A 21,632-nucleotide genomic window follows, 5' to 3' on the forward strand; every position below is an offset into this window, starting at 1 on the left:
AATTATTAAATTTTGGGCAGTTTAATTTATTTATTAACTTATAAAAATTAAGTTAGGGATACAGGAAGCAATACTCATCAATATATATAGTCAACATAATATGTAGACTCACTTCAATGTGGTCATGTTATAATAGAACAAAATAAGAAAAATACTATTGTATTTGCATCACTATAAATTTTGAGGTGCAGAGAAGACTTGCCAAACTTAGTATTTTAAGCTACCTATCTCGGCCATATTATTGTAATTTAACACTACATACTGACAAGGTGACCATAGCCGATTCTGCTTCAACATATCGATCATCACAGTCTCTCCTGTCTTCATGTCGTGACAACACAACATTGCCTTCTTCCCCATAGAAAATAATGTCAGGTCCATGAATACCTTATCACCCCCACAGAATGGTAGAAGTGAAAAAGAGTCAATGTCCCTAATGTTCAAAAAATCTAAAACATGATACCTCTTAACCCATTCTCCATCCTTACTCATCATCCATATGAAAATTGAATTATTTTTCATAAATAGAGTGCTTGTCAAAATCTCTTCATCAGTTACCCCGATACATTGACAATAAACATCATCATAATATATTGGAATGTCTTCATATTCTATTGGCGACATCATACTGCCTGAGATATTTTTATCAAGGTCAAACCATATTATGTAGGGAAAATAGTTCCAATATATGATGCCTCTCGCGTACAACACATTCCACCGATACCTATTGTACTCATCTTTGATAACAAGCTTCTGATCAGAAATTATCCATTTCCCTATGTCCGAAGAGTATATCTTGAACTCAATCTCAGTAAATTCTAGTTCATTGTCTTCTACTAGTTTTATTAGTCTATAACGGGTCGAAGTAGTTGATGGTTCAAAGGCCAGGCCAATATTCTCATAAGCTTGAACTCGACTTTCAGGGATGGCATGACCCTCTTTTGTCATTGGATTCCACACATAATGGAAGGTGCTCTTGTCTTCATACATGTACCATTCGTTTTCGTTTTGTTCCTCCCATCTTGTCAACAATAACAAGAGGAGGCCATTGGCAGAGGCAGCAATATACGCGGAACATCCATCAGGAAGGGAGAAAGACAACTTAGGTTCACAAATGTCATGTTGCCCAATAAGGTTGACGGGCATAAAGTCAATATTGTGATCACATATCCACACAAAGCCAGGCAACCCACAACGGCATGAGCGTTGGTGTGCGAATGTAGGATCATGGTTGATGAGATGATGCCATTTCTTATTGACGGACTTGAACCTGAAGAGAGCCTTATTGGAAAGCCATGGGAGAATTTCCAAATGAATGATGTCTTCGGGTATCGTTGCCACTATAGCGACCATGTTTCTCTATCAAGTAAGAGAAAATAATTAATAGGTAAATGTTATAAGCCAAAGAATATAAAAAAATCAAAAAGAAAAAACCATCAAACATTCAAAAAAATGAACATATTGCTAGATATACTCCAATCGATAAAATTTGTCACAGCTCAAAACCAAGGATGTGATGATTCAACAAATGCGTAACCACAGAATTTTAAATATTTTAACCCAAATCATACAGGTGGAAAATTACATTTATTTCACTTGACCTTATCACACAACTATAATTGAAATAATACCAGTGAAAGATATTGCATAACAGCACCACTTAATAAGAAGGGGTTGGGTTTCATTAGTTGAGCTAGGAAGGTTACAACTAGATTAGACTAAACAGGACTTAGATCTGAAATTTCATGTCTTTTCTATCCCCATGTACATCAAATGCAGAGTTATGCTTGTGCATGAATATGACATCACAATCCATCAAAAGAAAATAATTTATTTCAAAAAAATCTTCATTAATTTCTTAATCAAAATCCATCAAGATTTCACCTTAAATTGATAGAAAAATATAAGTACATGAAACCCATTAAAAAAATAAATACTGAAATAACAAATCAAAAGAACCTGAAAGCACATTTATGTAGTCTTAAAGTGAATTCCCATTCCTTCATCTACGAATTAGCAAAGATTTCTACTCATTCTTTAAGTAGTATTATACCTCATGCGAGCACATAAGTAGAGAAACTTGATGTACTGAACCAAAAAGCTGAACAAAATTAAACAACATAATATCTATTGGGCTGATTAAGACTATTTATAATATAAAAATATCTTAAAAGACACCTTAAAATGATTTTGTTCCAAGGGACACGTTCCTTCAATAAGGTGATTATTGTAACTACATAGAACTAATTTAAAAAATTTTAATTTTCAGAAAACCTCCATCATAAGAAACATACCTTCAAAATGGAGTGTGTAGTATATATAGGAAAAACAGATGGGACGCTCCCTAGAGGAAAGTCATAATAGACAATTAAATTATATATTTATTATATATAGGAAAGAAAAAAATCCCATCAATATGTTCTCCTCTAAAAAATCTCATATTTAGAAAACGACATAACTTCCAAAATAGTTCCCAAACCAAATTATCATTAGTTGCATGTTATGAGAAAAAGAAAACTGAAAGAGTAATTGCAGAATGCTACAGTAAATCATACACAAAAATTAAAAAAAATAAAAGCAAAAACTAGCTTTAAAATGGGATAAAATTTTACATGTATTTTTTATAAAGATAATGTCAAGTGTGGTTGTCTGTTACTGAGGGATGAAGCCTATCAAATGAAGCTTGAATCCAATGTTTGATGTACTCAGGAATCACGGCAAGCATTATTGATATGATCACATTGGGTGATTGGATAAGGAAAATTTTGATTCCGACCCCTAGAAACCTAGTGTTAGAGGTATACCGAGAGCTCCTGTTATAAAACTATATGTGGCTAAGGAGGTGTTATAAATTGAATCCATCATAGACGATTGGGAGATGGGATTATTAGTGATTTATTGATGATATGGTTGATGATGATGTTCTAGTGTCAACTAGATGATGTTTTAAAAAGTAAAAATAAAAAAATTATTGCTGAAACTGATACGAAATAGTCCCTCAAAGCAAATTCAAAGATCCAAGTACAAACGATAACATTTTCTCCAAAGACTATAGAGCTTGTTGGCTCTAGCATGCATAGACAATCAATTAGCTACATACCTTCCTCCATGAAATACATACGAGATTTTATAATAATGCATGATAGACAATAAATACAAAATGTTCCTAATAATATTCAAAATTAGCCATGGGACAGAAGGTTGTTTACTAATGATATCCACCTTCATCATATAGACTGTCTCGATATGAACTCGATGGAGACCATCCTAATAAGCTAATAAGATAACTTTTGCCTCATAAACTATTGTCCTACTTCTTAAAATACTCTTAGAAAAACAACAAAAGCATTATCGTGTCTATCAGTGTCTAGCAATGAAGCCAATACTGCAATTACAATTTAATTTGATCCAACAAAAAGCTAGTTTTTCCCATTTAACAAGGAAGGACAACGACTAACATTTCTCACAAATTCATTTTGGTTCATCATATCATGAATTTATGAGACAATTTTGAAAAAATAAACCAAAAATAGATGATATCAAATTATTAAAAATAGAATCATTGGAGCCCTCAATAAGACCATAAATTTGTAGCAATAAAAGATATTTGTCAAGAAGCCTCAAAATCTGGCAAAAGTAAACCCACATTAATCTAAATGCCAGCTAGCCAATAATCAAAAAGATGAAAATGTAAACCAAGTCAATTCTCACAAAGAGACTAAAAAGCCCAATGAGTTAGAATAATGAAATAACACATGTTCAGTATATTCTAAATCAATATTACAAAAAGAGCATAGTTTGCACTCACAAATTCCTAACACTGCAAGCCAATTCCGAACACTGTGAAGATATATCTTGGTTGCCCTCTTGTAATTCTATGACAACAAATTCATGAACATTAGTTAAAAGCATCGATTTCTAGCTCATGGGGGCAGGAGCCATATGGGTTCCCAAATTCTTTTACACTATTTTGAGTTTCTTCTTCTTAGATCTATATTTCAAAGAAATCAAAAGGGGGTTAGGACTTCCCTGAGGTGGCTTCCAGTCGTGCTTTTGGACCATAACTGCATTCCATCCTCATTCATTCGGGATCATCCTCCTCCAACACGAAACCAGAATCCACATCGTGGATCTCCTTGGATGCCTGACGAAACACTTCGGCTGCCTTCTCCGCTAGTTCCTAGATGGACGAACAGCGAGAGGTGGATTTGTGTCTGCCTCCAGCCTCTTGCTCCTTGCGATGGTTGGCTTGGAAGAGGAGACATCAGCATTAGGGTGGCCGTTCTCTATCATTGACTCTGCCGCACGAAGGGCAGAGAAGGGGTTTTCCAAGATAAGGTCAACTATCTTTTTGCCCACTGGTAACATTAGCGTTAGCTTTATATGACAGGTCTTTCCGTCCTAATGCAGGCTCCTTTGGCATCCAACGGCTGGCAGACTGTTGATTTGATATTTGATCTGGTTTGTTGGACTGGCCGTTGAATCAGATTTGCTGTTTTCGAAGGTGATTAAGCTATCCAGCATTATTCCTTTCTTGGCGATTGATACAACATAGTCGCTAATGTACTTTTCATATGTGACTAGCACTATTCCTTCATGAAACACAAACAATCAGACAACGTCCGATTAGTCACCTGTAGGTAAAGAACAAGCATGCTAGAATCGCTCAACATACTAATGGAATCTTGTATGAATTCCATTCTATCATGGTGTCACAATCTAACATGGACAAACTCTTTAGATGGACTCAAGGTGTATTCAACAAATATATAGATGAGAAGGGCAACTTGAAAGCCAGCCTTCGCCACTAGACTGAAGGGTTGCTGAGCTTCTACCAGGCTTTCCCATCTTTCAAAGGAAAGCTCGCACTGAAAGAAGTTGTGGACTCCACAACTAAACACCTCATGGTGGAATCACTGTAACCTCATTTCAGGGACACAGCCCATGCCTTGGAACCCCACTGAACTAGAAGATGCCGAGGTTACGGTCCTGGTGGTTCATAGAGACATGCCAAAGGGAAGGAAAGATGAGCCCTATCATACTTGAATTGGTTAAGTTGCACTTTAACATGGTACAGAGAATACAAAAAAGTGGGAACCCAAAGAATTGTCGAGGTATTTTGAGCTTGGTTTGCTTGAATCATGTCTTCTACTTTGTGCCCTTTAAGGAAAACTCATCTTATTGCAGCTTGTCATGTGGTTGTCAAATCGGCATAGAGAGTGAGACCGAAATAATATGACTGTCAACAATAATAGTAAGCCCAGAGAAAATATTTAGCCCATAGCGCATAATATTTTCTTGGATCTAGCTTGTTATAAAGGTACATTAATATACTATTACTCAGGTTTTACTATTTATACGTGACTCTACTTTCCACCTTAGTCTTGAATGAAGGAGGGATCAGGTCTGGCATCCCACCCAGCTCTAATCTTTTTATAAGTTGACTCTGAAGGGAACACCAGAATCATATTCTCAGATATTTCTAGACTCTTACACACATGGTTTAGGATCGAGTCAAGTTGACAAAGAAAACACTGATAACTACATCATCATTTTGGTGCTAGGATGGTTCTATGTCACATGAACTTTCACTTAAGGAGCTAACAATTGATATTTCGTTTTTAGGCACCTCTACCTCCACCTAAACCCCTAAGCAGTATAAGCAATTGTTCAACAATCATGGTCTTTCCTCTCCAACAATGATGCTGGCCCACGTGTTGATTCCAACGGAGATCTTCCTGAACCTTGTTCAACGGGTCTAAACATTGATATGGATGATGCTATCAATTGTTCACTTGCTACTGCAACTAGCTTAGTCACAGTGGCACCTCGTACACGTATTGAGCCTCCTCAACTAGTCCAGACTCAAGTCATCGTTAATGGCTCAACCAAAGGGGTCCCAAGGTTTCCGACCATCATGTTTAGTAGACTACGCCCCTCATAATTGATGACTTCTAAGTCTAAGACTTAATTAGTGGACTCAAAATACACTCTATGGGCACAACTTCAATAGATGGACTAGTGCTTGAAAGATATACATCACGAGTTTCACTCGAGCAATTTGATCAACTTTGCCTCAATCAAATCCACGTTCACTCGATAAATATAGGAAGAGCTTACCCCCCAAGCTTACAATCGTTAAATTTGAAAGTGTTTGATAGAGGTGTTAACCTAGTGGAGCATGTGGTAGCTTTCCAAACTTATATGGCACTATATGACATATCTAATGTCTTGATGTGTCGAGCCTTCCCTATAACCTAAAGATCTCTTGGTGAACTCCTTCGCACAACTCGCAAGAGAGTTTTAAGAATATTTTATAGGGAACATTTATCCTTGATGCTCAATTGTTGCCCTTCTCCACATCTGATAGGTGGAGGGTAAGCCATTGGAAGAGTTTATCATCAAATTTACTAATAAAGCTCTAGGGTTACAAATGCTTATCCCTCAATCCTCATATAGGTATTCATGATGGGGCTTATACACTCTAGGTTATTTAAGTTGCTGATAGAGAGATAGTTGGCCACCGTATCCAATATGCTATAGAAAATAAACCAATACATTATCACCAAGGTGATGGTGGCTAGGAGACATGAAGAGTCTCAAAAGTGCATGAAACCATATCATGCCCCACTTGCCTTGATGTCGAGATCCCCTCAATGTCCAGTACTAGATCAAGCAAGACTTTCTTGGCCGAGGGCCAACCTCATCCTCCTCGACATGTCCTGTACTAAAGTCTTCCTATAGATCTAAGAAGAAGGGATGCCCCAAAATCCTCACCCCGTAAGATCTAACTCAAGAAAAAGAGATAATTCCAAATATTATCGTTTCTACGAGGATCATAGTTATGACACAAAAGACTACTTTAACCTTAAGGAGCAAATCGTGGAACTTATCTGATAAGCTCACCTTGACCGCTTTCTCCATCGAAGGCAAGAGCCCTCTCTAAAGCTCGAGGGACTCGTTGTCATACCTCCTAAACTAACGCATTCAAGAGGCGTGAACCCATTTTAAATTAAGAATACTATAATTAATCAGTAATCCAATCCAAAATCCAAACTAACATTTGAGGATATAAAAAATATTTAAATATCATAATTCACATCCATAAAACGTGTAGTTTATAATTATACATCGCATCGATAATTCATGAAACCTCAAACCAATTTAACAAAATATTAACTACACTTATAAGTTTACTAATATGAGAATCTATATAATCGTAAAACCAACTATTTATCACAAGTTTATATCATCATAGGCTAAACTTAATATTCCAAAATTATAAACATGAGAAGTCTTTCAAGAATTTACAAGATACATTAATTCAGATGTGTTAGTAATATTTCATTATAATGCAAAATATACTTATACTGTAAACACATATCAACTAATAAGACTTGCTCGAGTAAGCATATAAAGATCAGCAAGTGACTAACATATCTATGGTAAGAGAGAGAATAGCTTCAAGTAAACTTGGTATCAAAATGCAAGGTAAGATATAAGAATTTATGGATATCCACTCATTGAATATAGAATCACAATGTCATTTCATTCAAAAGGTGTTTTATTCATAATGATAGAGTAAAAAGTAATTGGAGCATATCAATGGTGTAAGAAGTATTTCGGAGTATATTAATGGCATATGAAATATCTTGGAGCATCTCAATGATATTTGAAATATTTTAAAACATATTAATAGCATATGAAAATTTTGGTGGCATAAGAAGTATTCCAGAATATATCAATGACATATGAAATATTTGAGAGCATATCAAAAGAATAAATATGAAACAGAAGCTCAAATATCATATTTGGCGTTACATTCATTTCATTCTTATCCAAAGCATAAATAAAAAACTCATAAGCAATTCTTTGGATATCAAATAAAAAATACAAAAGGTATAGTGGGATCATAGACAAAATATGGCTTATATATTCCTAGATAAGTATCAAATAGAAGTCTCCCACATTTGGGAGCTTCATCCACCCACGTGGATGAAATCAAAGGAGGTTGACAGAACATTACGGGCTCTAAGCATACCTCCCTTTACCAGGTAAAAGTTCACATTATCCCACAAACATCAAAATACAAAAAGATATTATGAGTAATAAAGTTGGTACATATCGGAAGCATATGCGGAATAACGAAACATGCATGTGTCTATGTGAGTGAAAATGTACTTAAGATGCCTCTCTCAAACTAAACATGAAAAATATGTCCTAGACACCTTCATAATATATATATATATATATATATATATATATATATATATATATATATATATATATATATATATATAATATGTCTAAGATGTCTCTCTCGAGCTAAGCATGAAAAATATACCCAAAATACCTCCCTTAAACTAAGCAAGAGAATGCACTTGAGACGCCTTCCTTAAGCTAAGCATAGAAAATACACTCGAGATATCTTCCTTGGGCTAAGCATGGAAAATGTAATTAAACTAAGCATAGCAAATGCGTCTGAGATGCTTCTCTCGAGCTAAATGTAATAAAGAGATCCACCTTATGTTATGTGTGGTACTATGCTTGAGGCACCCTTAAAGGGTGGAAAACTTGAAGCCCAACACGTAAAAATTATTAAGCACCTTGAGTATATATCCATCGTGCCTAAAACTAGGGTTGGATATTCCCTCGAAGCATATTTTCAAGGGGTGATAAATGATAAGATGAAAACTTACCCGCAATTGTAACTCGCTAGGTGATTGCTAGCTCAACATGGAGAGTGGAGTTGACATGGCAATCACCTAGACCTAACAGTAGTACTAAGCTCAGAAGAAACTATTATGTCAATACAATAAAATATTCTCTTGAGACCAATCTACTGTAAAGGCTCATTAATGACTTTATTTTTTTATCTCGACCCTAACTTTGATGTGAGAAGGGCTAAGTTGGACACGCCTGATCTTTTTGCAAGTTGACTCTGAAGCAAATACCAGAATCACCTTTTCATTTTTTTTTCTTATTCTGACACACGTAGCCCTAGATCAAGGCGTCACCGACAGCCAATCATCATTCACCGACAGCCAATTTCATCGATCATCGATTCTTGACGACATCTACTCTGATGGATGTTAATGCAACGGACAAACTTCCAGAGTACATTCTAGCCCTTTTCAACACTGCAAATGACACCGCATACAATGTTATAAAAGAGAAGGGACTGGACATAATTCCACACCTAAAAGAAGCAGTAACATATCAATCCTTTTCTCCCTCTATTGTGCATCAATCATGCAGTTCCATTTTCTAAGGAATGCTACTCTTGGTTTCAGTGGGCAGATCTATGCAAGGCATACACGGTGGAAAGAAGCTAATACCATCATGGCTACATACCCTTGCTGGGGGAATACTTGGAAAACGCAGTGATGTTAATAAAAGGCCCCCTGATATTGACTCTTTGCTTAATGTACGAGCGACAATGCAACTCAAGAGCACTTGAAGGTTTCTACAGTTGCCGTGAGATTGCAAGATCGTCATCCATGGTCTTTCGACTTTGAGATACTTTGGGTACTTCCACGGTTTGCGAATTGCGCCATACTTATCATTCGTTCATCAATCAACGCAACAAAGAGTTCACACAGTTTCTCCTGCATTGGGTGTTTTTTTTGTACAGGACGAGCTTCAAAGAGGCGATGTGCCCAAATCGTGCTGCTTGCATGAGACCGGTGTTTTGGAGGATGCGACTCGTGAGCACATCAGGCGGTTGATTAGGGAGAATTGGAGAGCAATAAAGGGGGATCGAAATTTCATTTCTCGTCGGTGACAAAGTGCAACAGCATATTGAAGAACTCCTTGCCGTTGTGCCACTCCCTCTACTCTCTCTCTCTCTCTCTCTCTCCTTCGTGAACTAGAAGGGTTCTATGGACTACCCATATAAAGAGGGAGGGGAAAAGGAATGCACGTCTGGCCGCAAACTCAGCCGGTTTTACGGTTCGGATCGGATTAATCGGATGTAGTTAATCGGATTCGGGTCTGCAGATCCTATATCCGTTATCATTTCAATCACGTGATGATAAGATCGCACAGACCCACATTGAATCCGCCTGCTCATGGGGTCGGCTCGGAACGGCAGCGAGCCCACGGCGACGCACCCCAATCACGATGGAAGCCACCGCAACGGCAGAGGTGGCGGCGGAGATTCTAGAACCCTTGGAGCTCCGCTTCTCCGACCTTCTCCTCCTGTCCTCCGGCGCTCCCTCTCATCCTCCACCCTCTCCCGCGGAGCTGGCGCGGCTGGAGTCCATCTCCGCCGCCGCGATGCAAGCCCTAGGCTCTTCGGGGCCTGGCCTCCTCGCGATCACTGAAGTGCCCAAAGCTCCCGACCTTCGCCGGCTCATTCTTCCTTTCGCCCGCAAGCTCGCGCTCCTTGGCCGCAAGGATCGCGCCCGTGTCCTCAAGGTAACAACCATTTTTCTATGCGGCTCCACTTCTCAAGATGACGCTTTGCCGAGTAGGCGACGGCGTATCATATTGGAGTTCTTGGGTTGGTATTCCGTATCAGGGGAAAACTTGGGTTCGATCTCCAAGCTTCTGCAATAAAAAATTGGTTTGAAGTTCTTATTCATGAACTGCTTGATTAGATCCTTCTGTAGATACCTTGAATGCTGCACTTCAACCTTATGATTTGGAAAAGGAAACACTTTGTTTCGAGTTAGGGTTTTATATTTGGATGAGACATGGTAAAAGACAGGGTTTAGAGAATGAGGAAAAGAGTCTCAAGACTTTATTCATTTTACATCATCAATAGCTTTTAACTCTTACTCCCCTGCGAGGAATTGAGATCTACTTGTCCGTCTTTGCTGATTTACCCATCAACACGTGGGTAAGTTTTTAATTCTTACTTGTTCTGGATTTAAATTTTTGCTACTTACATGCGGTTATCTGACAAGAAAGAATAACTTCAGGTAGGGTGTGAAGATTTCCTCCCATTAGTTTACTTCGGTTCATAATGAGAATTTTATCTATGTTTGTAGAGGCTACTATATTACCATGTTCACAATCTGAAATATATAAAACAGAAATTCCAGTGATACTTTAGGACAGATGTAGGGGATTAACTTGTGTAACTTAGTGTAAGTGAATGCACCTTCTTGAAAACTTTGACTTTTCCTCTAAATTGTTACAATCATATTGTAAACAGGAATGGTTTGGATTTAGTAGCAAATTCACTTTGCTTCTTTTGAGTGTCCAAGGGAATTGGATATTACTATGACTGATTGGACATGCTAACCATTTCATATTGAATGTTATAATGAAGTCAAATAAGGAGGAAATCTGACTATACTATAAGCATCTATTCATTTATTGATCATCTTACATTCTCAAGTTGAGCCTACTTTATGAATTTATAAAATTATCCTTTGAGCAAGGATGGATGGATAATTCTGTCTTCCTAAAGCCCTGACTTCTAAAATTGAGCTAGATGAGATTGGAGAACTGATCTCTGAACAATGATAGGTAATTTCGTCCTCCATTTATGTCTTTGAGTTAATAAAACATTAAGGTCACTACACAGCAAAATTGTCCTTTCTGATTTCCAGGCTCCCATAGGTGGCATTGTTTGTAGGATTCTTGTTAACTTGGCCATTATTTTTAGATATCATATTTTGGTGATTCTACGAATTTGTAGGTAATACTATGGTTTGGGTTTTTTGTTACATGGACCAACTTGTAATTCATGTTGAAGGCATATTCTTCGAAGTTTAAAATGAACACAAAATGATTTTAACACTAGCATATGCATTGTTCCTTGGAGGACTTGTGCAGTTCACTTGTAAATTGTTCATTTGTCATGATCATGGTGCATGATTTTTCTTGATGCCATGCACATTTATTAAGAATGAATAGGTATCAGACATTGAAGTTCACGAGCCTTGATTCTTGTGTTTAGTGTTTGATATTTGCCCATTTGCAGCTCTAAGAATTTTTTTTTTCTGCTGATTACAGGAGCATGGTTTGGGCAGTGATGTTCCCCTAAAGAATCTTGACAGGAATGTGTCGTCTTTCGCTTTGCAATTAAAATATGCACATAATTTAAATTCTGAATCATCATCAATTAGATCTCTATGCACAGAAGAAAACCATTATTATGCAGAAGGAAATTCTGTTGAGGATAGTTTTGAGAAGTTTGATGATAAGGAGTTTAAGATCCTTGGGTCTACTTTCAAGGAACTGAGTCTTTGCATGATGGAACTTGGTCTTCGACTAGCTCAAATTTGTGATAAAGCCATTGATTGCAGAGAGTTAAAGCAAAGCATCATGGATGGCAGCGCAAAAGGACGCCTCATTCATTATCATTCAACAATAGACAACATTATCCTTAAAGAGATCAACAGAACAAAAAAAGGATCTAAGAAGAAAGTTGAACCTGCTACACTTGATCCTTCACCTTCCGATGAATGTACAATATCAAGGGACATTCATGAGAAAACTTCTGGTACACATTGGTATTCAGGAAGCAGATCTGTAAAAGATAGAACAAGTCAGATTACTTTGTTCAATCTGTGGCAGCAATGGCACTATGATTATGGCATTTTTACTGTTCTAACATCACCTTCGTTTATGTTCTCTTGTCTGGCAGAAGATTGCTCTCATATTTCATGCTGTCGAGAGTGCTCCTCACCCGATGAACATACTTATCTTCAATTGTTTGATATAAAGAAGAACAAAATATTTGTTGTGAGATCCCCAGCTGATAGTTTCATCATTCAGGTAGGGGAAGCAGCTAACATATTGACTAATGGTAAGCTTCAATCTACACTTCATTCAGTCGGTAGAACTGTGGACATGGAGAACTTGAGCAGGCAGACTTTTGTGGTCTTCCTGCAGCCAGCTTGGAGCAAAATTCTCTCTTATTCTGGGTATCCTGAGGAAACAAGTAATCATGATAAGTTGGTCTTAAGAACCGAAATGACCACATCTTCTAAAACAGAAGATGCTTTCTTGAGATATAGCACAAGTGACTCTAAGGATTCACATCAGTTAATGCAAGAAATACTCAGAAAGATACCACCTCTTTCTATCCGATTTAGAGATGGAATGACATTTGCAGAGTTCTCTCATGAGACTACCAAGCAGTATTATAGCAGCAGCGGCACACAGTCTATGAGATAACTAGATTATTGCTTTGCTTTTCATAAAAAATTCTAGTGTATCATTCACATTTGACATCATGGCAGATGTCGCAAAATATTCATGAGCAATCGGAATCATCCTCTAACAGAACTCATGTCAAAGTATTTTCATTAGAAAAATTTGTGTTACAGTAAGGAAGCATGAAGATGCAAACGTAGGAGTATATATCAGGTTCTTCTGAGGGTTTGGATTTCCTATGTTGCAGTACATGCTGCATAACATATGCGCAAGTTCTCTTTTCAGAAGTTAAACAGCAAATCTACACACCACCTGTATCCTATGGTGAAATGCGGTTTGCAAGTGGGAGCCCGAAGATGATTTTGGCAAAGTGGATTTTGTGGACGTGGAATCCTCGAGATTCATACTGTACCCTCAGGCTTATTTCACTCGAGGCTGATGGAGCATGAGAACTGCTGTCATTCATCTTCCTTTGTAGGTTATGGCAGCCGCGACAATGTTCGAAGAGCCTGGGATGTCGAGAAGTCACTCCTTTCATTCTGTTTTGAGATTCAAGGATTTTGGAGTAGGATCCATCTATGAAAAGGCTGTGTTTTAGGCTTTTTGACTATTTGTGTAAGTTCCAGAAAAATGCAGGCAATAGTATTCAAACAAACAAATCCTCATTAATTTGATTGCTGGAATCTGGAATGCTGCTCTCACACTGCCGATCGGCTGTGCTTTAATAAATCATGTGGTTTTATAGACATTCTGATCTTTTGAGCTTTGCTAATGATCTGTCATTTGAGCCTGCATGCAGCCGGGTAATGATGATAGCCTCGCACCATCATAGACAACTTTCCTTTCCTGCAGTTGAATAAACCCTTTGCCTTTCCGTGTTCTTCAAACTCCTCCCCCGCTGACGCTGAAGCATTTTTAAGTGTATGTTTCACATGCATCGCTCTTGATGTGTCGTGGTTTAGTCTGATTGTACTGCATTATTGGTAATCGAGACATCAAATGTTGTTTTCAATTTGATTGCTTTGTGAATTTATGGCTTTGTAGGTGCTTTGAATTTGCACACAGGATTAGACATGGATTTTAAATGCCAATTAGAACCAGGGTGATCTTTCGATAGCCCATATCTAATTTCGTACATTCTATTCGTCATCATGGATCTCGTGCTGAAGGCAAATGTTTTATCTAATTGCAGTGGGGATGACTATGCCATCCGCTGTTCGGAAACCGTACGGTTTGGTACTTCTCAAGGCGCGTCATACCTCCTGTCATCGTCTTGGCTAGACACGTGGCGATGGATGGAAGGAGCAGGCAGCGTTTGCGCTACGACGCTGCTGATCTGATCCGGTGTAGAATATTGAGTGTGGGCTTGCCCAAGCGGAGAGGCTTCGACACGCCTTCCGAGAGAGTGCGACGTGGCGATGGAAATATCGTGGCAGCTTCGCTGCACTTAAATTCAACGCCACCTACTGCTTACGAAATGGTACCCTGCTGACCTATAATTACTGGAACGCCACAATGACCCACTAAAATATTAGTGCGCAAGAGCATGCTTCTTCAGCGCCGACTAACAGTTTCGTCTTCGAATTCATCAGCATGAAACAAATGAATCGAGTTCCTCCGCCTCATGCCGACAGCCGAACAGTTTCACTTACATCACTATCTTCGTCTTTTAACATTATGAAATTTCATTGCATTATTTGATACTTATGTTATTCACACTTGTACTGGCAATGGCGTTCTTGTAGTTACAGCATAAGGACGGCCCATTCTTTCATGCCCTTTTCCTTCTATTAAACGCAAGGAAGGGAAGATAAGTACGACCGAGGAACGGAGAGACTTGGGCGGTCCAACGATGTTGCCTGGGGTGGAGTTGGCACGGAAGCGAAGAATCCACCATCGCCACGAGGTGGGGACACCGCCGAACCTGCCGTCGTCCGCGCGCCTTCCGTTTTCCGACCGTCTGCCTGCTGCGGCCATGGACGAGCCGACGCTCGCCGCCCGCCTCCGTCTGGAGGAGAAGCTTCGGGGCCTTATGGGCTCCCGACGGCCGTCTCCCTCCTCCTCTCCGCCATCCATCAGGTTCCACCGCTCCTCTGTGCATCTCGTTCTTTTATCCGTTCACTTCTCCATCCTCCGATGGATTAGGAACACGCAGCTGCCAGTCTGCAAAACCTTTTGCACGACATCGAACTCTCTCTCTGACCGTGCTTGGCTAATGGCTTCCGCAGGTCAAATATAGAAGAGATCTCGACGCTTCCCGCAGCGGCTGGCAATATCACAACGAGGGTAATCGCTACTGAACTCCCTAAGCGACGGAGTAACAGTGTTGCGCTTCAGAGGACGGGCTCCAGGGCCGATCTGTGCGCGGTGTGCCTCGACGAGGTCCAGGCGAAGCAGAGGGTCACACGGCTTCCTTGCTCCCACAAGTACCACACCGAATGCGTGCTGCCATGGCTGGCTGCTCATTCGCACTGCCCATGTTGTAGAAGCCAAGTTCCTTCGTCGGATCAGATCTCATAGTACTCACATGTTTAGGGTTGTGCTGACGAGGGTAGATTGGAGGGAGGGTTGATGGTGTGAAGCAGGGTGGAGGTCTGCAACACGAACCTGTTCTTTGATTGTTTCATATGAAGTAATCCCATCCTCTTTTAAGTAGTGCTCAACGCAGTGGTCATTGCGAAGTTTTCCAGTTTGTTTCGAATTTGTGTTGCATTATCAAATATCAATTGCTTTCTGGTTTTCAAAATAAACCACAGCCAATAATTAAATATAAATGAATAAAATTCGTTTACAGCTAAATCAAAACATTCCCATCACTTTACTAAATCAATGACAGTACTGTTAACGAGAAATTCTTCTTCAATTGATACAAGATTTAGTTATCTATTCCCTTTTCGTTTGTGAGGATATCTTCCCAAGAAAGGGCAGATTTGAAAGTATTACCCTAAGTTCTAATACTACACTATACATACTAGAAGAATATACTTCACATAGAATCCAAAGTCTTCCTGAATCGATGGAAATGCCATGTTTGCGTATGAAGTATCACATAATTTTGTCAAACTCCTACCAAGAAAACAAGAGAATCATATGTTAGCGAACAAATATATCGTGGTCGGTGAGTCAGCACGGTTAGATCCGCGGGTTGATGTCGGGAGCCTGCTACGGATGATCTGGACGAAGAGATAGCTGGACCCTCGGGAGGGGGTGTTAGTTAGCGTTGGTCGGGTTCAAGGCTGATTAACAATTCCACATTGTCGGGCGACTAACGCTCCCGTGCCGAGTCCCTTGCCATCAACAAGGGTCGTCCTACTACAAAAATGGTCTTCGTTGGGTGGTCCCCGGCTGTGGTCCCTTTAACGAGCAAGTTAGTAACGAGATAAACTGTTTTCTTTTTTCCTTTTGTTTTTTGTGCCTCTCCCTGGTCGGAGGTCGGTCAGGGGTTTCATACTATAGCGCGAGGGTTGATGGTGCGTCGATTCGACTTCACCACTGACCCCCGAGAGATGGGACGACCTTTTTGATCAACCATCGTTTTAGGACGTGCAAAGCGACGTCAGATGGCACCGCTCCAAGCTCCCAGGACGGGACATGTGGCATATCTTCTTGGTACGAGCTCTCGGGACGAGACATGTGGCGTAGGGCTCTAACTTGATGTGCGGTGCCAGCTGTGATGTGTTCATGCCTTCAAAATATACCGTATCATCATAAACGATGGTTCCAGTTATGTCGAATTTAGAATCTAAGACAAAATCAGTTCCAAACGATTACAGTTGCAAAATGAAAAATGTAATATAATTTTTTTAAAAAAATTCTCTAATTAATCATTTATTAAATTACTAAAAGGGATATATTTATCATTTAGACGATCATTTTTTTAATTTTTAGATTAGTTCAAAATCAAATTAGAACTTCAAATTCTCTGAACCATAGACGTCCATGGAATCTAGTTTTGATTTGGTTTAGAATTACTAAAACGTTAACTCGATTTGTTCGATTCTTAACTAGTTCAGTTCCAATCCACATCGAATCATGGTCGAATCTACCTCCTAAGCAAATCTTAAGTTACGAGATAACTTGTAACATGAAACATTTGTTCAGTCTATTTAGACTGAAACAGGGGGACATGTAACAACATGTTCCAATTCTAGTCATCTGTATCACGATGACTTGGTTTTTGTTTTCCCTTCTACAGTGTTGCGAAGACTCGAAACTAAATGTTTAGAATGACTTCCATGTAGAAAGTAGATTAGTTTACTCTCGGCCTATTAAACACGCGTCGTTCTTGACCTAAAACCCTTCTTAGGTGGAAGCTTAATGAAGGCAAACTTTGAATTCGTAGCAACAAACTTCTCTAGAAACTATGTGTGTGGACAAGCTTTTGCCTCCAAAATATGACTAATAAATTAAACCAGTATGCATCGGCTCCCGTGTGTCAGCCCAGCCACCAAACACAGAAGCAGAAAGGGGCTCCTGCTAGTTTCGGCCGTGGGGCCCTTCATCGACCAATACGGGTGCTTTGTAACGTGGTTGGTCGCTCGATGGAGACATTGGTGTTGCACTACGTGTCTGTCATATGGAACGTGTTGACGCAACCTGATAAAGTCGGCCTCTAGATGAATTTGGAATTATAAGGCACACGACGCTGACCAGACCGCTTAAATGTATGTCTACTAACCAAAAAACTAATCTATAACTAGTAAAGTTGAACTCTTTATAAAGCTCTCATACAATAAAACTTCATTTGATAAATTTATATTAAATATATTGATCTCTAATGGTGACATATTAGAGAACTAATTTCATATTTTACCACTTATGTTTTATAAAGAATAATTTAACTAGTAAATATCTTGTCGGGATCTAATCACCTTCATTTGTTCATGGTATAGTATAAATAAAAGACTTTGAGAAAAATATTGCTTTAGCCGAACCCATTAGGATTGAGATTCTAGATGAGATGAGACATTTTCTTCGATGAGGCCCCAATTTAATGCAGGGAACATTCGGATGTGTCGAAAAGTCAAAATCAGGTCTCCACAGAAACCTCATAATTCAAATGGTTTGGTCGGGAGGAACTGTCGATGACTATTGAAACTTGAAGTTTGTTATCCATGTTTGATCGAAGACACGACTTTTGATCCAATACAGAAACTTGACGTCTGTACTTTGGACCTTTGAACCGAAGCTGAGTTATTTGTTTATGATGCCAAATTGACACGTGGCAATGAACCAAGCATGAAATACATTTAATTAATTCAGAATTACCCACAAAAAGAAAACAAGATAGGGATAGTTTAAATATAAAAAAAAAATATTTTTTACGACAAGTGTTTTATGAGGTTTTGTTACAAAAAACACAAAATTTTCTTCCGTCTTCATTTCTCTGTTGTGCTGCGACTAATTATATAAAGCTGCGTTGCACAACACAATCTTAAACAACTCCGGTAATTTCTCCTAAACACCATCACCTACCCCACTTTCGTCTTTATTTATACCACCCAAAAGCGTATTGACGTCTCTCGTTGTGGGCTCGTGATCTGAAGCAGGAGCAGGAGGGGTGGAAGGAACATGGAGTGGGCTCAACTTGTGCTGGTTTTGGTGGCTCTCCAATCAATCACCACCTTGCTGCCACACGGAGCAGCTGCGGAAGATCCGCTCGCCCCTTTCCTCGCACCTGCTTTCAGTACCTACTCGCCTTATCTCTCCAACTTTTGTGCTTTCTTTGCTATCTCTCCAATTCTGAAGCTTTCTGTTCTTCTTCTTGTAAGAACGCTTGTTCTTGTCCAGCTCTGTAGTTGCCTTTGATTTCTCTGTAAAATTGATACTGCCTAGTAGCTATTGGCTATTATGTCGAATGTCTAATTTCCCCCTTTTTTGTCATGTAGATTATATATGCAATAAGAGTGACTGTGGGAAGGGGACCTGCGAAGTATCACCAGAACACGCCTTTGGATATGTATGCAACTGCAAACCAGGGTGGACTCAGTTCCACATCGGAGACCACTTCAGGTTCCTCCCTTGTGTCGTCCCCAACTGTGAGTTCCCTCTCTATCTCTCTCTCGCTCGCGCTCCCTCTGACTTGGTCGGTGGAATAGCTCAAATATTTGCTTCTGTATCAGCCTTGAAAAGCTTAGCTATGTAGGTTTCAGGTCTATGCTTTGCATAATGAACCTGTTCTGCATAATGCCTCAACCAGCGCTCATTAACTAATTGAATGAGTTGGGCCACGTTTGATCAAATTATAAGAGATGTCCTGCATAGGTTTTGGCGATACAGCATATTCTTGACTCATTTGTTTGAGTTTAATTTCAAGACTTGTCTTGACATGTACTAGTTAGCTGTATGGATTCTCCTGAAACTAAATGAAAGAAGAAAACATGAAACATAAGAACTATTTGTTGAACACAGTCACATTGATCCACATCAATATGCTTTTAATATCTTCTATATGTCTAAAACATACAAAAACATATATCTTTGATTCTTTGGAATTTCAGCCTGCACATATTTTTTCACTTCAAATATCCTGCCTTTATGTTGATCTTTTAGGTAGCATCAGCTACTCATGCCACAATGATTCAATGCCTCCTGCGCCGTCACCCTTGCCAAATCCACGGAATATCTCTTTGTGGGATCGTAAGTATCAGATCATGGCCTCCTTTTATATCTTTTTCACCATTAAGTTCTGCAAGTATGACACTGCTTCTCTGTTTCCAAAAGCTTGCTTGTATTCCTTCTGTGGTGGTGGCACTTGTGTGAAAACATCGACTTCCGAACATCGTTGTGACTGCAAAGCGGGTTTCAAGAATCTTCTGAACGATAGCAGTTTGCCTTGCTACAGAGATTGTAAGAACATCACTGTTTGGTTTCTCTTTTCTGTCAACATCATGATCAAGGGAAAAAAAGACAGATTACAAATTTGGTGATGGACTTGCAGGCTCGCTTGGAGCTGATTGTGCAAACCTCGGGATCACACTGTCGAATTCCACTTCTCCGGCTTCACCGCCAAGTCTGTCCGACAATGGCAGTTCATCAGGCGGAGGTAAGTCAAATTTGTTAGTTCTTTTGAGAACTGAGAACCGATGCGATGAAACACTACTTGATCTCTATGTCAACAGATATGTTAGCTCCCAATACATTGCTATGGATGGTTGTGCCGGTGATTCCTGTCGCCATGGCTTACACGAGATTCGTAGAGCTCGGAGTATTGTGATAGTGTTCTTTTGTCCACATTCAGCATATAGATACAGATGGAGTAGCACCATTAGAATTCATAGTGCTTGGTATTTGTTCTGAGATCTTATGTATATAACATCTTGAATAAACATTTGGTTTGCTCCTCTCGTGGGTTGATATACTTATAATAAAGCAGGCAGATCTTCTTGTAGCTTTTCCATTATTGATTGGTTTGGTTCTCTACTGGAAAAATAAAAGAGTGGGGTGACATATAACGTTTTAGCTCATAACTTTTGAATTGAATTGATGTTCAAATTGATATAGTTTAACTTTGTCAAGTTTGACTTAGACTCATTGTTTTTAACATGCACTCGCAGTAGATCAACACCTCAAGGAGACAAGCAAATAGCGCAACTTAAAAAGAGTAGAAGAAGATGGACTAAGAAAATATTTTCATTTTGTTGCATATTGAAAGAATAAGAAGTTATAGCCTCTATATCACTTGAACATTTTGAGGAATAAGAAAATATTCTTACATTAGAAGCTGTAGCCTTGAAAACTTATGACGTTGAGAAAAGATAAATTAAGAGTGGATATAGGTTTGGAAGATCGAACCACTATAATATATTTGATTATTTTTTTAAATTTATTGTAAAAGATTATCACACTATCAACATAATCATATCATCGTCTTCGCATAAGTTACTCTCTCTCGATAATTATGACCCTTTGAGATGTTTTTAACATAATCATGTCTTCAAGTTAATTATGCCTTTAGATCATTCTAAAGAATTATTGTCAAGTCATTAATGTATAGTCATCTTGAAAACTAGACCCTTCAACATGGTCTATCCTCAAGTTGACTATCTATATCTACAAAAAAAATGATCACATCGTTCAAGATTGAATGATGGCCAAAGTCAACTGTATCTTCAAGAAGGTCACACCCTCAACTCGATCACACCTTTAATTTGATCATTCTCAAGTTAGTTATACCTTCAAGTGCTCCCCGATTGCAACCAAGATATTCAAGCACACAACAAACCGAGCACCTGACTTATTCAAGTTAGCAAGATAGCAGATCGACAAATCTAGAGCAATAAAGATCGATAAATCTAGAGCAAAAAGACATAAGGACCAAGTCAAGTAGGTAAACATAATGACTCAATAAAGACCAACACATCATAAGACAAATGGACTAGGCATTAGGGTGAGATGATGAGTCAAGATCATCATTAAAAGATACTTTGGTAGCCATCAGAATATTTTGATCTTCGGGGCACTCGATGAATGGGTCTTTCTCAATCTCTGCCTGAAGATACCTCATCTTGAAACAAGTT

General features: G+C 38.9%; 3 protein-coding genes and 1 long non-coding RNA gene across 4 annotated transcripts; 3 read left to right on the forward strand and 1 right to left on the reverse strand.

Moving 5' to 3' along the window:
• Positions 1–151: 151 nt before the first annotated feature.
• LOC135643816 (uncharacterized) lies at positions 152–4,359 on the reverse strand. Its single transcript, XM_065161184.1, has 2 exons — positions 3,809–4,359; positions 152–1,359 (listed from the first exon to the last, which is right to left on the reverse strand). The coding sequence occupies exon 2, from the start codon at positions 1,351–1,353 to the stop codon at positions 208–210; it is 1,146 nt and encodes a 381-aa protein (XP_065017256.1). The 5' UTR covers positions 1,354–1,359; positions 3,809–4,359; the 3' UTR covers positions 152–207.
• Positions 4,360–10,062: 5,703 nt separating this feature from the next.
• On the forward strand, positions 10,063–13,859 carry LOC103980881 (uncharacterized). Its single transcript, XM_009397405.3, has 2 exons — positions 10,063–10,419; positions 11,968–13,859. Exons 1-2 carry the CDS (start codon positions 10,123–10,125, stop codon positions 13,132–13,134), a joined length of 1,464 nt encoding a protein of 487 aa, XP_009395680.2. The 5' UTR covers positions 10,063–10,122; the 3' UTR covers positions 13,135–13,859.
• Positions 13,860–14,217: 358 nt separating this feature from the next.
• LOC135672368 (uncharacterized) lies at positions 14,218–15,776 on the forward strand. Its single transcript, XR_010512960.1, has 2 exons — positions 14,218–15,192; positions 15,342–15,776. It is a non-coding gene; the product is annotated as an uncharacterized LOC135672368 (long non-coding RNA).
• Positions 15,777–18,606: 2,830 nt separating this feature from the next.
• Positions 18,607–20,503, forward strand: LOC135672369 (uncharacterized). Its single transcript, XM_065180831.1, has 6 exons — positions 18,607–18,799; positions 19,002–19,151; positions 19,666–19,752; positions 19,837–19,962; positions 20,054–20,158; positions 20,235–20,503. The coding sequence occupies exons 1-6, from the start codon at positions 18,685–18,687 to the stop codon at positions 20,327–20,329; spliced, it is 678 nt and encodes a 225-aa protein (XP_065036903.1). The 5' UTR covers positions 18,607–18,684; the 3' UTR covers positions 20,330–20,503.
• Positions 20,504–21,632: the final 1,129 nt, after the last annotated feature.

The sequence above is a fragment of the Musa acuminata genome, chromosome BXJ1-4 (assembly GCF_036884655.1).
Source record: "Musa acuminata AAA Group cultivar baxijiao chromosome BXJ1-4, Cavendish_Baxijiao_AAA, whole genome shotgun sequence".
NCBI lineage: Eukaryota > Viridiplantae > Streptophyta > Magnoliopsida > Zingiberales > Musaceae > Musa > Musa acuminata.